The 20,950-nt window shown below is 44.7% G+C and overlaps 3 protein-coding genes across 7 annotated transcripts; 2 read left to right on the top strand and 1 right to left on the bottom strand.

Moving 5' to 3' along the window:
- Window positions 1-1,203: 1,203 nt before the first annotated feature.
- Window positions 1,204-6,968, top strand: LOC109482694. Its single transcript, XM_019785513.1, has 7 exons — window positions 1,204-1,332; window positions 3,171-3,506; window positions 3,825-3,934; window positions 4,420-4,652; window positions 5,047-5,345; window positions 5,676-6,543; window positions 6,632-6,968. The coding sequence occupies exons 1-7, from the start codon at window positions 1,218-1,220 to the stop codon at window positions 6,966-6,968; spliced, it is 2,298 nt and encodes a 765-aa protein (XP_019641072.1). The 5' UTR covers window positions 1,204-1,217.
- Window positions 6,969-8,879: 1,911 nt separating this feature from the next.
- Window positions 8,880-16,921, bottom strand: LOC109482743 (polymerase delta-interacting protein 2-like). Of its 5 annotated transcripts, none has more exons than XM_019785576.1 (11): window positions 16,689-16,915; window positions 15,750-15,813; window positions 15,444-15,541; window positions 14,896-14,998; window positions 14,038-14,107; window positions 13,129-13,236; window positions 12,369-12,505; window positions 11,954-11,980; window positions 11,235-11,440; window positions 10,760-10,861; window positions 8,880-9,082 (listed from the first exon to the last, which is right to left on the bottom strand). In XM_019785576.1, the coding sequence occupies exons 1-11, from the start codon at window positions 16,817-16,819 to the stop codon at window positions 9,073-9,075; spliced, it is 1,056 nt and encodes a 351-aa protein (XP_019641135.1). In that variant the 5' UTR covers window positions 16,820-16,915; the 3' UTR covers window positions 8,880-9,072. The 5 variants fall into 5 exon arrangements, with proteins under 5 accessions (XP_019641135.1, XP_019641134.1, XP_019641131.1 ...); XM_019785575.1 differs by having other exon boundaries at window positions 8,881-9,082; window positions 10,754-10,861; XM_019785572.1 differs by lacking the exon at window positions 8,880-9,082 and adding an exon at window positions 9,166-9,421 and having other exon boundaries at window positions 10,754-10,861; window positions 15,750-15,810; window positions 16,689-16,921.
- A 334-nt stretch (window positions 16,922-17,255) lies between these two features.
- On the top strand, window positions 17,256-20,540 carry LOC109482695 (L-threonine 3-dehydrogenase-like). Its single transcript, XM_019785514.1, has 5 exons — window positions 17,256-17,383; window positions 17,832-17,996; window positions 18,380-18,917; window positions 19,509-19,617; window positions 20,146-20,540. The coding sequence occupies exons 1-5, from the start codon at window positions 17,256-17,258 to the stop codon at window positions 20,355-20,357; spliced, it is 1,152 nt and encodes a 383-aa protein (XP_019641073.1). The 3' UTR covers window positions 20,358-20,540.
- The last annotated feature ends 410 nt before the right edge of the window (window positions 20,541-20,950 follow it).

The raw sequence follows: 20,950 nt of genomic DNA on the forward strand, positions 1-20,950 counted from the left end.
AAATTGGCCAGTCTGTAATCATTTCAATGGTTACAGACTGGCCAATTTGATACTGTCTTCCCCCACCGAAAGATCTGCTTGGAGATTACTTAAGTACCATCAACTGCTCATTTGCTTTAACTAAGGTGGGTTAGGGGACATCACTACCGTGTACTACCCCCTAGCCTGGGTGCCATCCTCCGTAGCTTCCGCCAGCTTCCTAATGTCGCTGACTACCACATTAGGGAACCGGAGGAAACTACGGAGAATGGCACCCAGACTATCTATCGGATAATCCCAACATCTACTTGGAGACCTTGCTTTATTGACAACTTTGGCATTACAAGAGCAGTAGTGTAATATATATATAGTACCTAGCTAAATCCTACGTGATAATTGCATATTGTGCATAGATTTTAATTGTGTAACCGTCTTCGAATATGTCTTAATAGTGAGTTTGCCTATGTTGTTTCATGTGCACAATGAAGAGTGTCATTGTTTTTAATGCTTTATGTACTATGTAATACGGACGAAATTCGGGTATTTGCCCGAATAAAAATTTGATTGGATTTGATTGATTGAATTACTTGAGTGTTCAGACTGCATATGTGATAAGCGTCTGTCATCTCCAAGCAGATCCTAATGCCTCCTCCAAGCAAAATCATAATAAAATCAATTAGAGAAAAATTACAGCTTCATAAAGCAAGTACTAGTAGCCTTTCTTTTGAAAAACAAGTTAACAGCAACCCTTCGCTCGTTTAGGAGTCACCTGGGGTCACGGAGCGGGAAAACGTCACACCTGTGACGTCACGCCTTACCTGGCCTGGGGGAGAGAGGGCGGGGAGGGGGCATTATATGACCTGAGGGAGGGTTGGCGGCAAGTCAGGCTTGTCTATACATGCCTCCCAAAGGACTCCTAACGATCGGCCCCTGGGGAAAAACAAAAACACGCCGGACCAGTTGGGTCATTGGCAGGTTGCCATTGTTTGAGGAGGGCCTGCATGGGGGTTTGTGATTACGAATTACGCAGAATTTTCCCCGCCGATTACGAATTACGTTAAATTCTCAGAGCTGATTACGACTTTACGATTTCCTGCTAATGCACTTTTAAGAATTACGTTGATTTTGTTAGGAGGCTGCCTACGAATTACGAAGACTAAAAGGGCCTGATTACGCCTTGCGAAAAAGGGCATGCAGGCCCCCTTTGGGAAAGGAGCACAGGGCGGCAAAAATGGACGATGTTTCACTGCCAACACCTGAAGGAGCCTTACCTGTGGTTACACCTGGGTGAAGACGCCGGCCGCATGGCGTGTCTGTGTTCCGGACTGGCCAGGAGGGGGGACGGTCTGCCAGGTGAGTCTTAAACACGCTCCTTCAGGTGTGGCCTAACGTCTTACACGTTCTCAACTCGTCTTTCAACAGGGGGTTTAGCGTCTTACCTCATGTCATCTCGTCTTTAGACAGGACGCTTAGCGTATTATCCAGTGTCACCTCGCCTTTGAACGGGGTGAAACGACTTAAACCTCGGCTTAAGACACGTCTGAAGATGGTAAGCTTTAGAATCTCAGGTGGTATAATCTCGTTTTGCGACTTAATTCAAAGCCTTGACTCTTAAGTCGTCTTTTATTTAATACCGGTACACACCGGTACCTCCAGCACGTTAAAGAACCCACCACACTTGTCCATATGAGTTTGGGGTCCTTCCCGGTGTAAGTCCATCAATGAAACTTATACCCTGGTCTTACAGATCTGCACAAAACCTATGTGTTACACCTGAAGCCGGTTTACCGCTTATTCAAAACAAACCAACCTTTTAATTTTTGGCATGAGCGTAAACAATATTCTGTATCTGAAGAGCCAGTGTATTGTTAAAACCGGGGCGTACAGCGTATGATATCTATTGTTATATATATAGGTAGTAACGTCTTTAATAGGTCGACTTGAGGATCTATATAGCTCCGTCGTGGTTACACTGCCCCTTACTGGGTAACTTACCCTTTCGTTGGCTGGTATATGTCTAGCATTCAACAAACATACTATGGGTCTAATCTAACTCCCAAGACACTAGGTAGCATGAAATGGGGATGTGCTTTTACAATCCTTTTAGCTATTAGGCTTCTTTTTAAAATACCCTCCATATGTAAAATGCATGGGTTGTCACATGTCAATATGCACTTGAATCTGCTATTTGAATCCATTGAGAGAAATCTCGGTATAACAGTTGACAGACTTGTAATGTTATATAGACTGAAGATGACAGGCTTGTATATAGACTGATAGTGAATTGGAAAGTGTGAGAAAAGCCCCGGGGGCGATGCACAGCCCAGAGATCAGGTCAGATGGCGGGAAGCCTGGGAACCGTGCTACTCACCTGTCAATCATCCTGCGTCATCACCTCCAAGCAGATGTAGAGGGAGATCGTTACTTCTAAAGGCAGTTATACTAGTACCATGAAAGCTCCTTGGTTATACCACCGTGGCTTCGACACTGTATTGGATTAATATGTAACCTTTAAAGCACTAATATTCTCGACTTTGGAATATCTAATCAACTTTTTAAAATGTCACCACACGACTCGACTGCCACTACCGAGCATCGCCTGTATGTAGCAAGTGAAATGTAACAAATTCGCCGGCGCTAATGTGTGAGATTAGCTACACTGTGACAATCATTCCCGCCAGTTGGTTACGCTAATTGTAGCCCTCCCGGTCGTTACTGGCGCTCCTCCAACACTTTCATGAGTCGGGAAACATCGCCTTGGGCTGTTCGTGAAACCATGTGTGAATAGTGGAGGTGTCTACTCTCCAAGCAGAGGTTGTGGGGGAATGATCGTTAGCTTTTTATATACGGTCGTTTTTTTGTCGCTAATCCCACTGTCGGTGGCCGGCGACCTTCTCTGGCTAATGGATACTGCCTGGCCAATTTGATACTGTCTTTTTGCCACCGATAGGGATCTGCTTGGAGATTAGAGGTGTCAGGGAGAGAAGGACTTACAGCAGAGTTTTCGGTGACAAAAGGTGTTTGGCCCTGACTTCTCTTCCTCATGTCATGTCATGTCATGTCATGTCATGTCATGTCATGTCATGTACGACACAGGGAGCTTTGAAAAGCGCCAAAATGGCGACATGCTAACTTGTATAAATAAATAAAAATGAAATCAAATAACTGAAACGTTGACATGTCTTCCCCAGGTCTGCCCGACGCCCCGCCCCTGTCTACCGACCAGCTGATCGCCAAGTGGCAGGCCGACAACAGCACCGAGCGGGACGAGGGTTACCATAGTTACCGTGGCCCTACGTCATCAACGTGTCACCAGGAGCCGCCTGGCCCTGCAGTTGCTACAAACTCCGCTAGGTGGGGCCACAAACGTGCCGAGATCGGACGCAAGAGGCATGCTAAGAGTAAGAAAGTAGCCGGTGAGAAACTACGGCAATCCCGATGGGCCAGTCATGTACGGCAAACCGGTTGGGACAGTAATGTACGGCAAGCCGGTTGGGACAGTAATGTACGGCAAAACGGTTGGGACAGTAATGTACGGCAAAACGGTTGGGAAAGTAATGTACGGCAAGCCGGTTGGGACAGCAACGCAAAACTCGCCGGTTGGGACACAACAAATTTACGGCAAGCCGGTTGGGACACCACAAATGTACGGCAAGCCGGTTGGGACAATACAAATGTACGGCAAGCCGGTTGGGACACTACAAATGTACGGCAAGCCGGGTGGGACACCACAAATGTACGGCAAGCCGGTTGGGACACCACAAATGTACGGCAAGCCGGTTGGGACACTCAACTACGGCAACCTGGTTGGGACACCACTAATGTACCCGTGGGGTTGGACACAGACTCCGACTTTGACCAAAACTCTCCCGAGCTGGACGAACCGCCGTTCACGGTCTTCGACCGGCAGGCGGAGCGGCTGATCCACAGCGCCACCAGGCGACGCCCAGCGAACGTACAGGCCGTGGTGATCAAAACCGAAATTAAACTACGTCATGTATTTTCACTTGTGCACAGATTTAATTTTGGGTGCTCAGAAGTAAATAATATATGCAGTCAGTTAATCTTAGCCTTCGGAAGTCTTGTTTGGACGGGAAGGTTGAATGGGTTTAATAATGCACACGTGCGGTACGTTCCAAAAGGTGTTCACTGGGCCAAACTGGAAATTTCCAACAAAAAACGTGTTTGTAACAGTTTTTGCAGCGAAATTTTCTCCCTAAGCTTTTTCAGTGACACTCGACACGAAAGAAATATATTCAGTGTTCCCTAAAACCACGATAGTCATGAAAAAAACCTCTCTATTAAAAATACTCAAATACCAACCTCCTTGGCCCACAATAATTTGTGTGCACATGGTGCGACATATCGTTCAACAAAACGCAAATTTCTACGGAAAATAACGGTTAAAATAACGAATTATATCGTGGTCCGTTGCTACAGGTGATCAACACCTTCGCGTCGGGGCGTCCGGACCAACTGAACGTGGAACGGGGGGACGTGGTGAGGGTCCTGTACCGGTCGGACGACTGGGTGCGTGTGGCGAACGTCTGGCGCGACCGTGGCTTCATTCCGTACAGCTACGTCTGGCCGCTCGGCCGAAGGCTCCCGCGGAAACCAGACCGGCAAAGACCGTACTCTCCACCGCCTCGGGCCGGCCATCCCGGCGGGGACAGGTTTGTTTGTTTGTTTGTTTATTTATTTAAATGCAACAGTGCTTAACAAGTGGCAACCAGGCAGCAACAAGGCTGGTAGCGGCTACCACTGACATAAGTGCATAAATACAAGGCATATCAAAATACCTCTGCCGGCACTCACCCCGGGGCGGGGCAAACCTATTCAAGAAGGGTGACAGTGCTCCTCCCCGGGAACCATCAAATTATCATTAGGGATATCCATTTTTCCATTTTGCCGGGGTGAGTGCCGGCAGAGGTTGGGTTTGGTGGGGAAAAAAATTCAGTGCAAAAGAGAAACCCCGATAATAAAAGCCTAAAAACACGCTAAAAACACCCCCAAAACCCAAACCTCTGCTTGGAGAGTAATACAAATGTACAAATATACAAATGACAGGTGGACATACCCCCGAGGAGAACGCGAGCAGGACCCGCCGGATTCCCCGGACCTCTCCGACGACGACTCGCTACAGTCGGTTGACGACGCGGGAAGCGGCTTCTTCGCGCGGCTTCGCCACGGCCCGGCTCTCACCGTGCTGTTCGACTTTCGCGCCATTGACGAGGATGACGTCACGGCGTTGCGAGGGGAGACGGTGACGTTGCTGAACGAGGAGGACGCTGATTGGGTGTGGGTCAGGAACAGGGCGGGGCGAGAGGGGTTCATTCCCAGGGGTTACGCCGTGCAGACGTGCGAAGGTGGGTCTGCTTGGGCTATATGGTGGGTTGGGACAACGGCACTGCCGTACTAGTATAGTAGTAATTGCGAACATGGCACGAAACAGTGGCTGTTTGTGTCATCGTGTGTGCGTGTGTATGTGTGTGAGATGTGTTAGGTGTGTGTGTGTGTGTTAGGTGTGTGTGTGTGTGTGTTAGGTGTGTGTGTGTGTGTGTGTGTATGTGTGTGTTAGGTGTGTGTGTGCGTGTGTGTGTGTGTGTGTTAGTTGTATTTGTATGTATGGCTGTGTATAAAAATTTAAAACACAATGATTGACAATTGTCAATTGACCTGCTTTACTCGTACCACAGCCTGCAGGACCGTCCTAAGGAAAAACTTACAGAAGTGGGAACGAGAGGCAACCAGAAGACACTGGGAACAAGCACACAACGGCCCTCCCAACGAAAACGCACCACCACAGACTTCTTGTCGACAGTTAGCTGACGATTTCCTACCTCCACAAGACTGTAACTTTGTAGTTGAGGAACAGAATATCATGAGCCTTTCACAAAAAGTTGCTTTAGACACATGGCAGGGGAATAGGAAAGGGGGACAGGGCCCTGTACAGGGTGTGTGTAGGCCAGAAGGATTGCAAAAAGTTCCTCACAAGGAACAAAGAACAGCGTTTCACACAGGAAACAGTGGAAACATAGCAGAGCAATCAATCTGCACGTGTGCAACAAGGAGGGACAGGGTGGGGCCGAGGTGGCAAGCAGAGCAGAAGGAACAATCTGAAGAGTGGCCACAAACGTCTTATGAGGAACCTAAAGACTACAGAGGAAATTCTCAAGAAGTTATAAGAAACTCACTGAGGAGAATAACAATAAGTGACTACAAGAGAAGTCTTGGGAAGGAAAAGAAGGAACAGTGTGTGATAGGACTGCCATTAAGAAAGCATACTGTAGCAGCCAAGAAACAGAAGGTCTGCTCTTCTGAAAAAGACTCATTGAAGGAGCAAGATGTGAAAACATCCTTAAAGGAGCAAGAAGCAGGACCAGATTGCAAGGACTCGCCTTGGTGGAACCTGGAGATGTCTCAAGACTGTACCATGATACTCAGGGAAAATGCTGCAAGGGGCCAACCCAGGGAACAAGAAGACAGCGAAACATGGGAACAAGATCAGGATCCAGCCTGGGAACAAGAAGACAGCAAAACATGGGCACAAGACCAGAGCCAAAGGTGGGTACAAGACCTGGGCCAAAAGTTGGAAAAAGAAGACAGCGAAACATGGGTACAAGACCATGGCCAAACCTGGGAACAAGAACAGAGCCAAACCTGGGAACAAGATCAGAGCCAAACCTGGGTACAAGACCTGGGCCAAAAGTTGGAACAAGAAGACAGCGAAATATGGGTACAAGACCATGGCCAAACTGGGAAACAAGACCAGGGACAGACCTGGGAAGGAGTTGAATGTCAAACCTGGGAACGAAACCAGAGCCAAACCTGGGAACAAGAACAGGGTCAAACCTTTGAACAGAATCAGGGCCAAACCTGGGAACAGAATCAGGGCCAAAGCTGGGAACAAGATCGGGGTCAAAACTGGGAACAAGAACAGAGCCAAACCTGGAAACAAGCAGCTACCTCCACCTCAACAGAAAGAGTGAAATTGTTGAAAGTTGAGCGAGCAGCCAAACTTGCACAACAGAACTACAGCACACAGCTCAGAAGACAGGCAGTGAAAAACATGCAGAAGCACCAAGTGAAGGGAGACAGTAACTGGCGTCTACCAACAAGACACTCTTATGTAGGGAGGGGTAAAGTTTATATCAGCAAACTGGAAACAGCTCTGTGAGACAATCCTCACTTACCATGAATGAGGGCCTGCAAGGGGGGGTCCCGAATCCCGACAACGCTCTACGCTGAATTCGCATACCTCTCGATTACGCTTTACGATAAATTCCAAGTGGCTACAACGCATTACGTAGAATTAAAACACCGAACACGCTCTACGCAAAAATGTTAGAGCCGTCCGTCTACGCAGAATTAAAACGGCCGGGAAAGGGCTTGCGGGCCCCCATGAATGGTTTAACAATCAGATTGCTACCTAACCCTGTAGTTAAATACTGTTAATACAGGTAATCTCCAAGCAGATCCCTTTCGGTGGCAAGACAGTATCCATTAGCCAGGAGTCTGTATGGTCACCAAAGGTGGCTAATGGACACTCCTCTGGCCAATGGACACTGTCTTGCCACCGTATGATCTGCTTGGAGATTAGTAATTAATAGAAACGGTTGAAAAACGGATTCTTCAACATACTAAAGGTTAATTTGTGTCGAATGCAGGGAGACCAAACTTTCTACATTTTCTTATTTATTCTATAGCTGTAATTATAAATTAAAAGAAATTCTTTATATTTGGTAATTTTAATAACTGCATTACCAGTCAAGCCTTTAACCCCCTTATGTTGATTGGAAAAATATGAAGCAACATGCAATTCAGCGGATAGGCTGAGAAATGCTTTGTTTGTCCATTAAATTATTTTCATTCATTCATTCATTCATTCATTCATTCATTCATTCATTCATTCATTCATTCATTCATTCATTCAAGGCTACACTAAATAGAATGTACAAGGCATGGATTGAAACATCTAACCGCTGTTCTTGGAGAAGCATGACTTCATCTTTTCTTCACTGAAATTGAAAACCAAGGACAAGATGTCGGTGTGATGTTCACATTTACTTCTTGGCACTGTACGTACGAACTTCGACTTTTAATGTAAGGCCGAACCAATTCAATTCTTTGGTTCTCAGATCATTTAGACAGAAATTATAGCAAGAGGTTACAATGAAAATAACAGGCTGGAAGGAAACCTTACTTCTGGCTCTATTTCTTCCCTAACATTGTACTACCAGGTATGAAATATATTTCATTTTTTCCTAAAGATCCAAGAACCAAAAAATTGAATTGGGGCGGCCGGAAATGTAAAGCAAATTCTGGACCCAGATGAAAATGAGTTATCAACAGGATTCAGTGTTAACATCAGCATACACAAGATGGTCTCAGTAACTATATGTACAGTGTTATGTCTCGAATAACGGTAGCTTCCTCAGGTTTGTAAGCTACATTATGTATGTTTTCGCAGGGAAACTTCTTTCTGCATTTCCTCACCAACATTACTTTAGTTTCAGCTGCTTTTAGAGTTTGTTACACCCTGATGCAGCCAAAAATGTTTGGGAAGAATCCACTGTGATTGTGCTGAAATAACATTTACTTGCAAACATATATCCCGCTTTCAAAATTGTTCTGTGGACAGCCAAAGTAAAGAAGTACTCCCACGATTATTCAGGTTACTAGGTATGTATTGTAATGTATGATAGTTTTAAAAGGTTCTGTAGATGTATAAAGGCATAGACTTCCTTTCTTTTCATGCTCAGTTATGCTAAAGAAGCCTGCTTATACAGTCTGTGTAGCAGAGAGATGATTAACTCAACAGTGCAGCATTTTTACACTACCCCCCCCCCCACCAAACTTAACCTGGTCTTACCCTTTATTTCTTAAGAAATAAATTAAAATGATTGATAGATGTGTAGGACAACACAAGCTGTCACAATGGGCAGCCGCTGGTGACACAATATCACCATGGTGACCAAGAATGATTGGCAGGTGTGTAGGACTACACAAGCTGTTGCCATGACGACCATCAATGTGGTCCTTTTTCGAGGTGGCAGCTGGCTTTCTGATATCTGTCAGATATAAGGTTTCTTCTCAGTTCCCCCTGCAACAAAGGAAATAACAACACAAAAAAGCAGCATTAGCATAACCCTTTACCCCTCTCCCAAGTGATACATGATACCCCTACTTCCAGTTACACATGGTACGACTCAAGCCTATCTAAAACCTGGATCATCTGGAACATACCACTGTCACAGAGGGGTGATTTGTGCTGTTTTATTGTACTGTATGTACATTTGTTGGCTCTTCCAGATTCATACCCTGACCTTTAACATTTGACCCTGAACTTCTGACTTGCTTGGCTGTGCAATGATGTAATCTTCGACCTTTGACCTGTCTGGTTGCTATGGTAGCACATCACTTTCACTTTCTCTTAGGTCCCCTGAAATGAGAAGCACTCATGTAGGAGACAGGTCTGACCTTGTACTTCTACTTGACCAGGGTTCTAGCTAGGATTTAATTTAGCGTAGTGGCACTGGCCGCATGATGAGGGAGCGAAGCGGAGCTTTTAAAATTTGAGCTTAAAAAGAGGTCATTTGAGGGATACCCAAAGGCAAAAAATGTTATTTCTTAGGTATGTACAATGTATCCTTGATCACATTTGATCTGGCATTCTTGAACAAAGAAATACAGTCACAACGCCCCTATGCTGTATTAAAAATTAGCATGGGGGGGGGGGAATTTAGCGTAGGGGGTCAAAATTATAGCGCAGGGGGGAAAATTTAGCGTAGGGGGTCAAAATTACGCTACTTTGCACTAGCTAGAACCCTGTTGACCTTGAGAAAGATATCCAAATTTACAAAAAAAGGGAAACAAAATAAAGCTAATTTTTCCACCATAACTAAGGCATGATGTCATCTACTGACAATGCATTAACATTGATTGATCAGTTTTTAACTACCGGTAACCCATCATGCTGCAGTCAAGGTCACAGCAGGCTGTATGACCTTCAGACTCCACAGAACAAGGACAGAGTCAGAGATACCCCTACTTTTTTCTTTCCTTCTAGCAAACTTGTCTCTTTGTTTTGTGCAACTTATTTCAAAAGAAACAAACAGACCCTATTCAAAAGTAACTTCAATCTTAAAAATTTCCTCTTAAAACACTTTCATTATTGCCTTAAATTTATCGTCTTAATTGTAAGGGACTCCATTTTGTGCTGTCTTACCCAGCAGTTTTTTTTTCTTGGAGCTGGAAGGTGTTTTTCACTGACCTCATTACAGATTCTATTGCATGCTGGGAAAAATAAAGAACTCAGAGGGCAAGCCCGGTCATTGCCACGACAACACAAAGAACACAATGCGCATGCACAACATTTGAATTGTCCTGGTGAGGCATTGTCTGAACCTGCGTTACACATAATCCTATTATTACATTATTACGTCACAGTTTGCTTACCGTAATGAATGTCAGGACAGTTTGTGGGCAATCGATGTTTATATTGTACAGGTGTGTGTGTTTGTGTAGCATTATTACATATACTACTTTCGTATAATGTCACAACTAAATCACCCATGCGGCATGTAATGCTGTGTCAACAAAACTAGACCCAGCAAAAATCAAATGCACCTGACTTCAAATAATCTTTATTCTTTAACTGACCGTTCTAGAATGTTCTTTAGAACAGGTAAACAAAATGTGACGTAATAATGTAATAGATCCATTGCGTGATCCCCCACTAAGGCAGAAACTGGCATGGACATGCAATACCTACACGAACCCATGGGGGGAGCTGTTGTCATCCGACTTGCTCTCCAGAGAGAAGGGAGGAATCCTGCAGTCAAACATGTGGCCGTCTGAGCGTTCCATTCTAAATGTCCCCCTGCAAAACAAACAAAAAAACATTGATAGGAATGAATTTGTGTAAAACTTCAAATTAAAAGTAACAGGCCCACAGTGTGAGTTCTCCCTGCACAAGTTTGTAGTAATAACAACTACAAATTTTGTGGTAACATTTGCAAAGCGAATGCATAATGCCTGTATACATCTTCACATGGTCTAGTCTCACTAACTTAACTGCTCTGTTGATTCTTGCTGAAACACATTTATATTTCTAGTGACCAGCCCCTCCAACACTGTGCTTCCACTTGCTACATAATGTAATCCAAGATCATCCAGGTCATCAGATTATGTTTTCCTTTGCAAATCCTCAAAGTAACTCCCTAACAAACAAACAAACAAACAGACAGACTGACCACATGTGTCCGCTGGGTGCCTGTAGTGACACATGGCTGCTGTACTGGAACGCTGGCTGCTCCTTCGACAGGACCGGCTCCCTCCCGATGACCCCGCGCCCGCGTACGGTCTCCAGCGTTCCGGACAAGCTGAAGATTCTCCAGTGTCGCTCCCGCAGCTGGACTGTCTCCTCGCCGAGGTTCTCCAGCCGGATGCAGTACCGCCACTGACACACAGTCATCACATAATGTTTACCTCCACATGGTCTACCCTATCCAACTACTGCTCTGGTTATCCTTATAGATATATTAGAAAATAGAATATTAGATAACATATTCACATAGATGGTGACCAGGGTTCTCCAGCCAGATGCAGTACCGCCACTGACACACAGGGGGCACTTCAGTCATGTCAGGTCATCACACATTTACAGTAGGTGCTGTAGGTTCTTTATATTCTCCATTAGCAAGCATACGAGTACAAACAGACAAGTATGTAGCTAGTCTTCCAGTTATAGTTAGACATACATCATACAAACTACATCAAACTTGAAACATTATTTACATAATACATGTATGTAAGTACAACAGTTATGCATAAATTTGATTTTTGGTGGGCACGACATAGTCTCCACCAGACTCACAATGCAGGGTTCAAAAACAGTAAAATGTAGCCAGAAAGAAAGAATAATTGGCCAGGGGATTTCAGCCTTACGAGAAGGAAATGAAATCTGACTTACCCAGTACACATTAGCGTTGTGGGCTTCCTGTTGAAATAAGACGGAAAACGCCTGAGCAACATTTTTTCTAGGCCTTATAGCGGCTACACAGATACAGATACAAAAAGAACTAGAGTCAGAAGTAACATTTGCAAAGCAAATACATGATGTTTACCTTCGGACATGGTCTGCTCTGTTAATTCTTACTCAAACACATTCATGACTACTTATATGGTGACAGAAGCAGAGCAGACCATGAAATTGCAACATTATGTAACCCAACACCAGTCACCATGGTGACAGACGTCAACAAATCATGTCATTGGTCAGGTCATAGGTCACTGTTTCGAGAAGAAGAAGAGGAAGAGACTGAGCAAAAACCAATGTTTTCCTTTGGTAAACATAAATAATAAAAAATAAATGATCGTATTCGTACCCTGCAGCCCATATAGAAGGGTATGACGGTGACCCGGATGTTCTCCGTCGTCTCGCGGTGGACGTCGGACAGCTCCAGCCACGGGTGGTTCTTCTCCTGCCACGCTCGCAGAGTCTCCCGCGCAGTGAACGGCGGTACTGAGAAAGAAGAGAGGAGAATCAGTAATCCATTCATAGTGGTAAGGTGATGTTGTTAGGAGTAGGGAAAAAATGTTGTGTTTCCTGTTTCCTGACTCTTTTTTTGGGTGGAAAGAGGAAACACAACATTTTTGTTCATAGGTCTTAGGGATGTTGATAATTTGGAATCTTAACTTAAGAATGATATTAATCTAAGTCTGAAGGCAGCCATGGCAATGTCTTTAATAAGTTTGACTCTAAGAGCTGGTGTCACAAAAAAATTTCACACGTATTACGTACACAGGCCTACCTAGATAGTCTGTCATATATCAGACCTGTACCTAAACAATTCCACTGACGAATAAGTCACATAAGATACATGGGGGCCTGCATGCCCTTTTCCGTAGAGCGTAATCGGCCGTTTTAATCCTACGTAGAGCGTAGACGGCCCGCTCTAATTCAACGAAGAGCGTAATTGACCCATTTTGCATAGAGCGTATTCCACATTTTAATTCTAGGTAATGCGTTGTAGCCACTTGGAATTTATCGTAAAGCGTAATTGAGAGGTTCCTGAATTCAGCGTAGAGCGTTGTCGGGACCCCCCCATGCAGGCCCCCATACAAGAGTAGGTGAAGTATACTGACTTCTGCCCGGCTGTGCAGTGAGGAACCTGTCAAACAGTTCGTGCTGGATGGGCTGTTTGTCTGACGACGTGTACGGGAGGACATCCTCGTGACTCACGTAGTCCAGACCTGAACAAAGTGAAAGGATAATTTATTAGTGTAACTTAGTGATCTTGGACCACAAAAATGGACCTATTGGATTATTACGTCACAGTTTGTTTACCGCAATGAATGCCGGTCAATCGATGTTTATATTGTACAGGGGTGCGTAGCGCGGTGTGTGTTTGTGTAGCATTAGCCTTAATATAAGGCCTTTATACAGTACTACTTTCGTCTAATGTCACAACTAAATCACCCATGCGGCATGTAATGCTGTGTCAACAAAACTAGACCCAGCAAAAATCATCCATACCTGACTTTGAAAACAAGAAATTATCTTTATTCTTTAACTGACCATTCTAGAATGTTCTTTAGAACAGGTAAACAAACTGTGATGTAATAGTGCAATAGGTCCATTGCTATAAATAGGTACTATACACACTTCCCTAGGATTGTGTTAGACTGGTACTGGAACTCTCTGCCATACATTACTCAAACTGCACCCCTGGCTAACTGAACTCTTCAAGCACAATGGACCACAACTCAAGCACAATGGACCACAACTCAAGCACAATGGACCACAACTCAAGCACAATGGACCACAACTCAAGCACAATGGACCACAACTCAACGTCCCATCCTTTCCAGTAGCATGTCGGGTGATCAACAACAGCTGATATATGAACTCCCAACCTCTTGGTCTAGAGGCAGGGTCACTAACCACTGGAATCTGTATGTTACTAACAAGACGAAGGAGGATTCCACATGAGAATCCATTGTCTCCTTGGGCGAAAATTCAGTTATTTGAAGAATCTGCAAGTTTCCTCTCACCTGGTATTGCGTACAAGGACCGACTGTTTTCTGTGTTCCCTAAAAACGTGACTCCTTCTGTCTGTGCTCTCTGGGGAAGACAAGGAATAAACAAAGGCTCAAACAAACAAACAAACAAACATGCAAAACAGTACAGGCTGGCAAGGATGAAAGACAGTCTGATGTGAAAATTAGTCAATTCTTAATTTTTCAAAAATTAGCCATATCTAAATTCTGGCAGCTGGCAACAAAATATGAAGATTTAATGATAATTTTTTTTTTCATTTAGATGTCCCTCTTTACTTATGCTACAAATTAACCTTTCAAAATCTGACTCTTGCATCATCTCAGACAACATTTTATGTTTCTGTTCATTGTGCCTTCTTTCTTTTTTAACTTATCTAACTGTAAGACACAGGAACAAGACTTGAAATGTAAGTTGACAGTCCCTTGTTGAATGATTTCTAAGATGCAAACACGAGACTTAAACCATATATAGAAACAGTCCCTTGATCACTCAAGTTGAGTGATTTCTATGATGTAGACTCAAGACTTACATCAACAAGTTACAATGTAAGCCTTGGGTGATTTCTGAGACACAGACACATGACTTACAATGTAGGGATAGTCCCTTGAGTGATTAGTGATTTTAAGATTTTGGAACAAGACTGGTTGAATTACCCCGGTTTTTTAGAACTCGGCTAATCAGAAAACAGCCGAAGACCACCAAACCCCCAGTTCTATAAGCCTGCTACGGAGGCTAACAGCCGAAGACCACCAAAACCCCAGTTCTATAAGCCTGCTACAGAGGCTAGAACAAGACTTACACTATAGGAACAGTCCCTTGCGTGATTTCTAAGATGTAGGAACAAGACTTACGATGTAGGGACAGTCTCTTGAATCGATGAGGACCTGGTAATATGTGTGCGTCTTGCCCTTCACCTCTTTACCAGCTGTTGTATACAGACCTTCTTCAAGATTCCTACAAGACATTTGGGACAGGGTAGGAAGATATAAAATGGAAGGCAAGGAGTTCATTAGAATGTGCAATACTTTTAGGCAAACTTGCTGTGTAAAATTTTCATTCTGCATTCTTCTTGAACATTTTCATTGTTCACTGCAAGGTAAAAGGTCATAATAATACTGCAAACTTCTCTTGTATAAATGTTGACTTCTTTCAATTAGAAAGTTATGGGATAGAAGAAAACAAAGTTATTAAATCAAGCCAAAATTTGCCTTAATTCCATTCAAACGTGTATCGGAAAAGTAAATGGAGCAGCCTCAACTGGACTGATGTCCTACCTGGCCGTAGATGCTACTCTACTCTACTTTACTCTATAAATATGTCAGAGATATTGGTGAACAATTGCAAACAAGACTTAATGATTCTTAATTCCCCAGTGAAGTCTTGTTGATGACCTTCTCACCTTTCTTCAGTTTTTGAGGCGACGTCTCGATCGTACAATCTGGCGACCCACGGAAACAGCACAATCCCACGGTAACCAAACACCTTGTGCAGGAACAACTGCAAAACAAACAAACAAAACTGTCAACAACCCTACAAACAATCAGCAGCAAACTTTGTACTGAAAGATTACATTGTGCATGTTAAAGATCCAACATACTTATCGAAAAGAGCAGGGGTCCATCCCAGTGTGAGTGAATTAAATCTTACACAGTCTGGTCTCAATCTGGGTTGACCTTGAATGTGGAGAAAATGCCCTTGACCTCACCTGACCTGTCTCGTACTTTCCCTGCTGCTTTGGTGTCTCCAGGATCCCAACTGACTGTAACCTACTGAAGAGGAAAAACACAGCACGAGCTTCAAACATCATTTTTTTAAACCTTCTTTTCACTTGAGTCTTCAGCATATTTGGCACGATTTTGTATGTTCCTAACCAGCATGCAAAATACCTGGTTGCCCAGTTGCCCCGGGCAACCAAATTTTACTTAGGGCCATCTACTTTTGAACCCAGGTAGCCCAGTGTGCTACCTGAATTTTAAGAATCCCCCCACACATACACACGAAATCATGCACACTTGGCTTGCACCACTGTAGCCTGCAGATGCTTTTTAATTTTAGGTATTAGTGGCTAAGTTACTAAAGACTGTTAGAAATATTGTCGAGGGCTTATGTCTGTAACATTACTTAAATTTGGGGAAAGTAGTAACTTATAGGTGGGGCAACCTAAAATTCTGATGGGCAACCTAATTTTAGCCGTAGGTTGCAAACAAAGTATTTTGTACACTGCTAATCCTTCAGTACTGTGATACGATTTTACCCTACCCCTCACATGCACTAGAAAAGACGACAGTGTCCTTAAATGGGGTTTCATACTATATTTAGGAAAAGGTCATGAACTTGCAAAACCACCCATCTCACCCCAGTAAACAGTATGCCCCCCTCCCCCTTCACACGCAATTCACTTCTGTTAGTGTTTGGGACAAAATCATGACCACTTCCATCAATGTACAACCAACAAATCAGTTATAAATGTGGTAAAAGCGAACATTTTCTACCACATAGGCTTCAAGAAAGCGGAAGCGACAATTAGACATTGTGACGTGTGCCAGTCTTGAAAAGCACCATGTACGTACATGATGTCACGTGTTACGATTCGGTCCAAAAATAGGGTCCCCAGATCTAGCTAGCGACTGGAATTCTTTCTCACCTTGAGTTCATGTTTCTAACCCATCCTGCCTGGTAAACAAACGCCCCACAGAGCGCCGTTCTCGAGGCGTTTGCGGCCACCAAACCTGGAACCACGACTTTCAAAACACACAATCTCCGAATGGCAGCCATCTTGGTTTCCAACTCTCGCGCTCTCCCGCGCCGGGCGAGATCTCGCGAGAGCTAGGTCGTTGACCTGCAGGTGTCCTTGGATTTGGAACAACTTTTCGAACTTCTCAGAAAAGTTAATGAATCTGGACAAAACAGGAGAAATACCGAGCAAAGAATTCAAAGGAATGAAATTTGTAGACTGATAAACAAATTTTGTCTCGGTTTTACCACATTTTTAACTGGCGTGTCCTACATTGCACGAGTATTTGACAACAAATAAATACGGAAACGACTGACCTTCGATCTACTAGTTACTGAGGGCATTTTTTGTGGTCTGAATGACTTTCGGACCTTTTCTGGTAGATTAAACAAGAGTTTTTCTTCCTAGATTTGTCCTGAACTTCACTAGGAGGTCTTTACGAATCCTATATCGCTCGACACCTGAAAGAAACGCAGGATGGCGGCCCAGAAGGTTATTTTCCACGGGCCGGCCCACACACCGGCCTGTACGGTGGAGACCGGCCCCGCCCCCGAACCCGGACCGGGAGAGATTCTCGGCAGGATCCGACTCGCCACCGTCTGTGGGTAAGGTAATGTAACTTTTACAGTGGGAAACATTTAAAGTTCTGAACAGTTTTGTTGATGAAGTATGGATAACGTCAACGTTAAAATGCACCGTGTTTACGCGCAGGTAAGGCGACAGTTACGGTGGTTTGGGTTCAAAGTCCTTGCAACTCACGTCTCGTGCTAAGTTGTCTTCTTTTTAGGATTCTTAGGTCGTGCTGAGGTAACGTTAACCTACTGGATCAAATCTCAGTTTATTAGCTTATCTATTTATGTTAATGATGTTTACTAGTAGTTTTATTTTGTATATAACGTTATTAACTGTAACTGTTCATCATGTTTTGTTTTTGACGTGTAACGCTACTTAGCTCAGTGTGGCAAAAGTTAGTCATTCATTGGATGTCGCGATTTTGCCACCGTAACATAACGTGTGCTTGGAGATGTATTAATAGAAGTCCGTTCCTGTCAGGTCGGACCTGCACTCCCTATCCGGGCGGCGTCACCACGGGGTACCGAGCGTGCTGGGACACGAGGCGGTACTGGAGGTGGTACAGGACCGCCGGGGGGACCGAGCCCTTCCCGCCGGATCCCGAGTCACCTTCTCCATTATAGACTCGTGTTTTAACTGCGACAGGTGGGTGTTTTTTTGGCGACGCCAAAGGGCGAGCCCGGTCGTCCCCGATGTCTTTGTTTACATTTAGGGGGCCTTCATCTTTGATACTGGGTATGGGGCATTCTTCGTGTGCCTTTCCTAATCTCTCTCTCTCTCTCTCTCTCTCTCACACACCCCTCTCTCTCCCTCTCTCTCTCACTCACTCACTCACTCTCTCTCTCCGCGTCTCTCTCTCTCTATCTCCACTTTCGTCCGTCCTAAGGCGGACCCAAATCTGATGTCACTTTTTCATCAGATTTGGGACAACCATACGATGCCTACCATAATATATAGATTGTGCGGCCCATACACGTGTTCCTCGTGGAAATTATCACCAAACAAACAAAGAAAATGCTTTCCTTCAGGTGTTCGGCCGGCCTTCCTCAGAAGTGCCGACAGCTCTTCAAGTACGGCCACGCCCTCCTTAGCAACGGGACGGGCTTCAACGGTTGCTACGCAACGCACCTGGTCGTTAGGCGCGGCGTCCACGTCGTCCCCATCCCCGATCACGTGACTGACAGGATGGCGGCCCCCGTCAACTGCGCCCTAGCAACCGTCGTCAACGCCGTGTCCTGCATTCCCGGGAACGAGAACATTGCCGCGGAGTTTCGAGACCAGTTGAACGTCGGGCTGGAAAGCGTCCCGTCTGACGTCACGGCTCGTAACCATGGCAACGACGATGACGTCACAGGGAGGGGTCCAATCATGGTGCAGGGTGCGGGTCTGCTGGGGTTGTACGCATGCGCGTTGCTAAGGGAACGGGGCTACGAGTTTGTGTACTGCACGGATTTGAACCAGGATCGTCTGAAACTCGTTCCCAGGTTCGGGGGGACGCCCGTTCTGGCGGGAAAAGAGGACCCGGAGGATTCTGGGAAGGAGGATTCCTTCCATGCTGTTATCGAGGTATCATTTTCAAGTCATTTATACCTGTTTTCAGTACACAGTCTTATCTATTAAAACACAGTGCCTTCTCTAAAAGAAGTGTCACCATAGTTGTCACCATGAAGTACGTCGGTGAAGGTTAATAGACACCCAGGTAATATGATACGCTGAAAAACAGTTACTCGAGCAACTGAATATGATTTCATTTATGATTTTCACCATGAAATCTTTAGGAAGTGAGTGTCATAAAAAGAACAGAAAAACTGGAGATTTGATTGCCTGTGAATTAGCTGAAATTTACTTGAACCTGAATTTCCAAGTCATCCTCTTCAATATGACCACACTCTTAATCTCCAAGCAGATCCCTTTCGGTGGTAAAAAGACAGTATCAAATTGGCCAGGCAGTATCCATTAGCCAGAGAAGGTCCGCGGCCACCGACTGGTGGGGGGTAGCGACAAAAAAAAAAAAAACAACGGCCATATATAAAAAGGTAACGATCATTCCCCCACAACCTCTGCTTGGAGAGTACACACTCTTCCCTTCACCAAGCAATACTATAACGTCATTAGCTTGTACACCTGACGGATATCTACCTATTCTCACCTGCGCAGGTGTGCGGTGCTCCCTCGGTGGTGCCCTCGGGCATCCGGCTGCTGCGGCCCGGCGGCACGTACGTGTTGGTGGGGATGGTGCACCCGAGGTCCCAACTCGACATCAGGGGTAACAAACATCTTCTGATTGGTTTTCCTTTTCCTTTCATGCACAACTTACTGTCATGGTCCTATATTCTTCAAAAATCCGTTAGCTACACCAAATACAAGACTGCACTCTTTTAGTCTTTAATTTTAGCTCAGAGTCGCATACACATTTACCCAAAAATGTAATTTAAAATTGGCATTTGTGGGTAAATGTTATATATCTCATTTACATACCCATGGTAAATTTGGTAAATCCCACATTTCGCGTGTAGTGTTATTGAAGCGCGTATCAAAAGCTGATGTTTAGTACTGCATGCAGTTGCTACTTTTTTTTATTTGTGTTAGCGAGGAAACCATCAAAATATGCATCAGTGACGGTTAGACACCCAGGTAATAAGATACGCCAAAAAGAAGTTACTCAAGCAACTGGATATAATTTTGGAAACTTGCATCAAAATATGTATGAAAAATAAAAAAAAATAAACTAGAAATAGGACAGTCATATTTTTTCATAGAATTATACAACATTTTCTCCCTTTTTCAACCTCAGGCGATCAGATTATCGGGAAGTGCCTGACCATCCACGGCGTGCACAACTACGCCCCCTGGCACCTGACAGCGGCAGTGCAGTTCCTGGCGCGGACGGCAGGCAGGTACCCTTACGAGGACCTCGTGGGGGCCGACTTCCCGCTGACGGAGTTCGCAGCCGCGGCAGAAATGGCCGAGAAACAGGTGTACCCTCGCGTGGCTCTAAAGCCATGAGATGCAGCGGCAACCATTTTTGTTACCTTTAGTAGTTTTCTTCATTTTTCTTTTGATTTTTTATAACATTTAAAAACATTTCTGGCACCTGGTGGGAGCCGACTTTCCGCTGACGGAGTTCGCAGCCGCGGCAGAAATGGCCGAGAAACAGGTGTACCCTCGTGTGGCCCTCAAGCCATAAGACGCAACGACAATCATTTTTCTTTACCTTTAGTAGTTTTCTTCATTTTCTTTTGATTCTTTCAACATTTTAAAACATTTCTGGCGCCTGGTGGGAGTTCACAGACGCGGCAGAGATGGCCGAGAAACAGGTGTACCCTCGCGTAGCCCTCAAGCCATGAGACTTTTTAGCACTGGAAATCCAGAATTGAGACTTTCTCAGCTCTCTTTCCAGAGCTGAACGGCTCTATTCCAGAGCTGAAGCCGCCTCAGTGGAATTCCAGTGCTGAGAAAGTCTCAGCTCTGGGCTGAGTACCACTTCAACTCTGGTGTTCCAGTGCTGAGAAAGGAGGGCGTTACTTTTGTATATTTGCGTAGTTGTCTTTAATTTCTAAAAACATTTCCATCACCGGCAGTCATTAATTATGTACTCA

The sequence above is a fragment of the Branchiostoma belcheri genome, unplaced genomic scaffold (genome assembly GCF_001625305.1).
Source record: "Branchiostoma belcheri isolate BF01 breed outbred unplaced genomic scaffold, Haploidv18h27 scaffold60, whole genome shotgun sequence".
Taxonomy (NCBI): domain Eukaryota; kingdom Metazoa; phylum Chordata; class Leptocardii; order Amphioxiformes; family Branchiostomatidae; genus Branchiostoma; species Branchiostoma belcheri.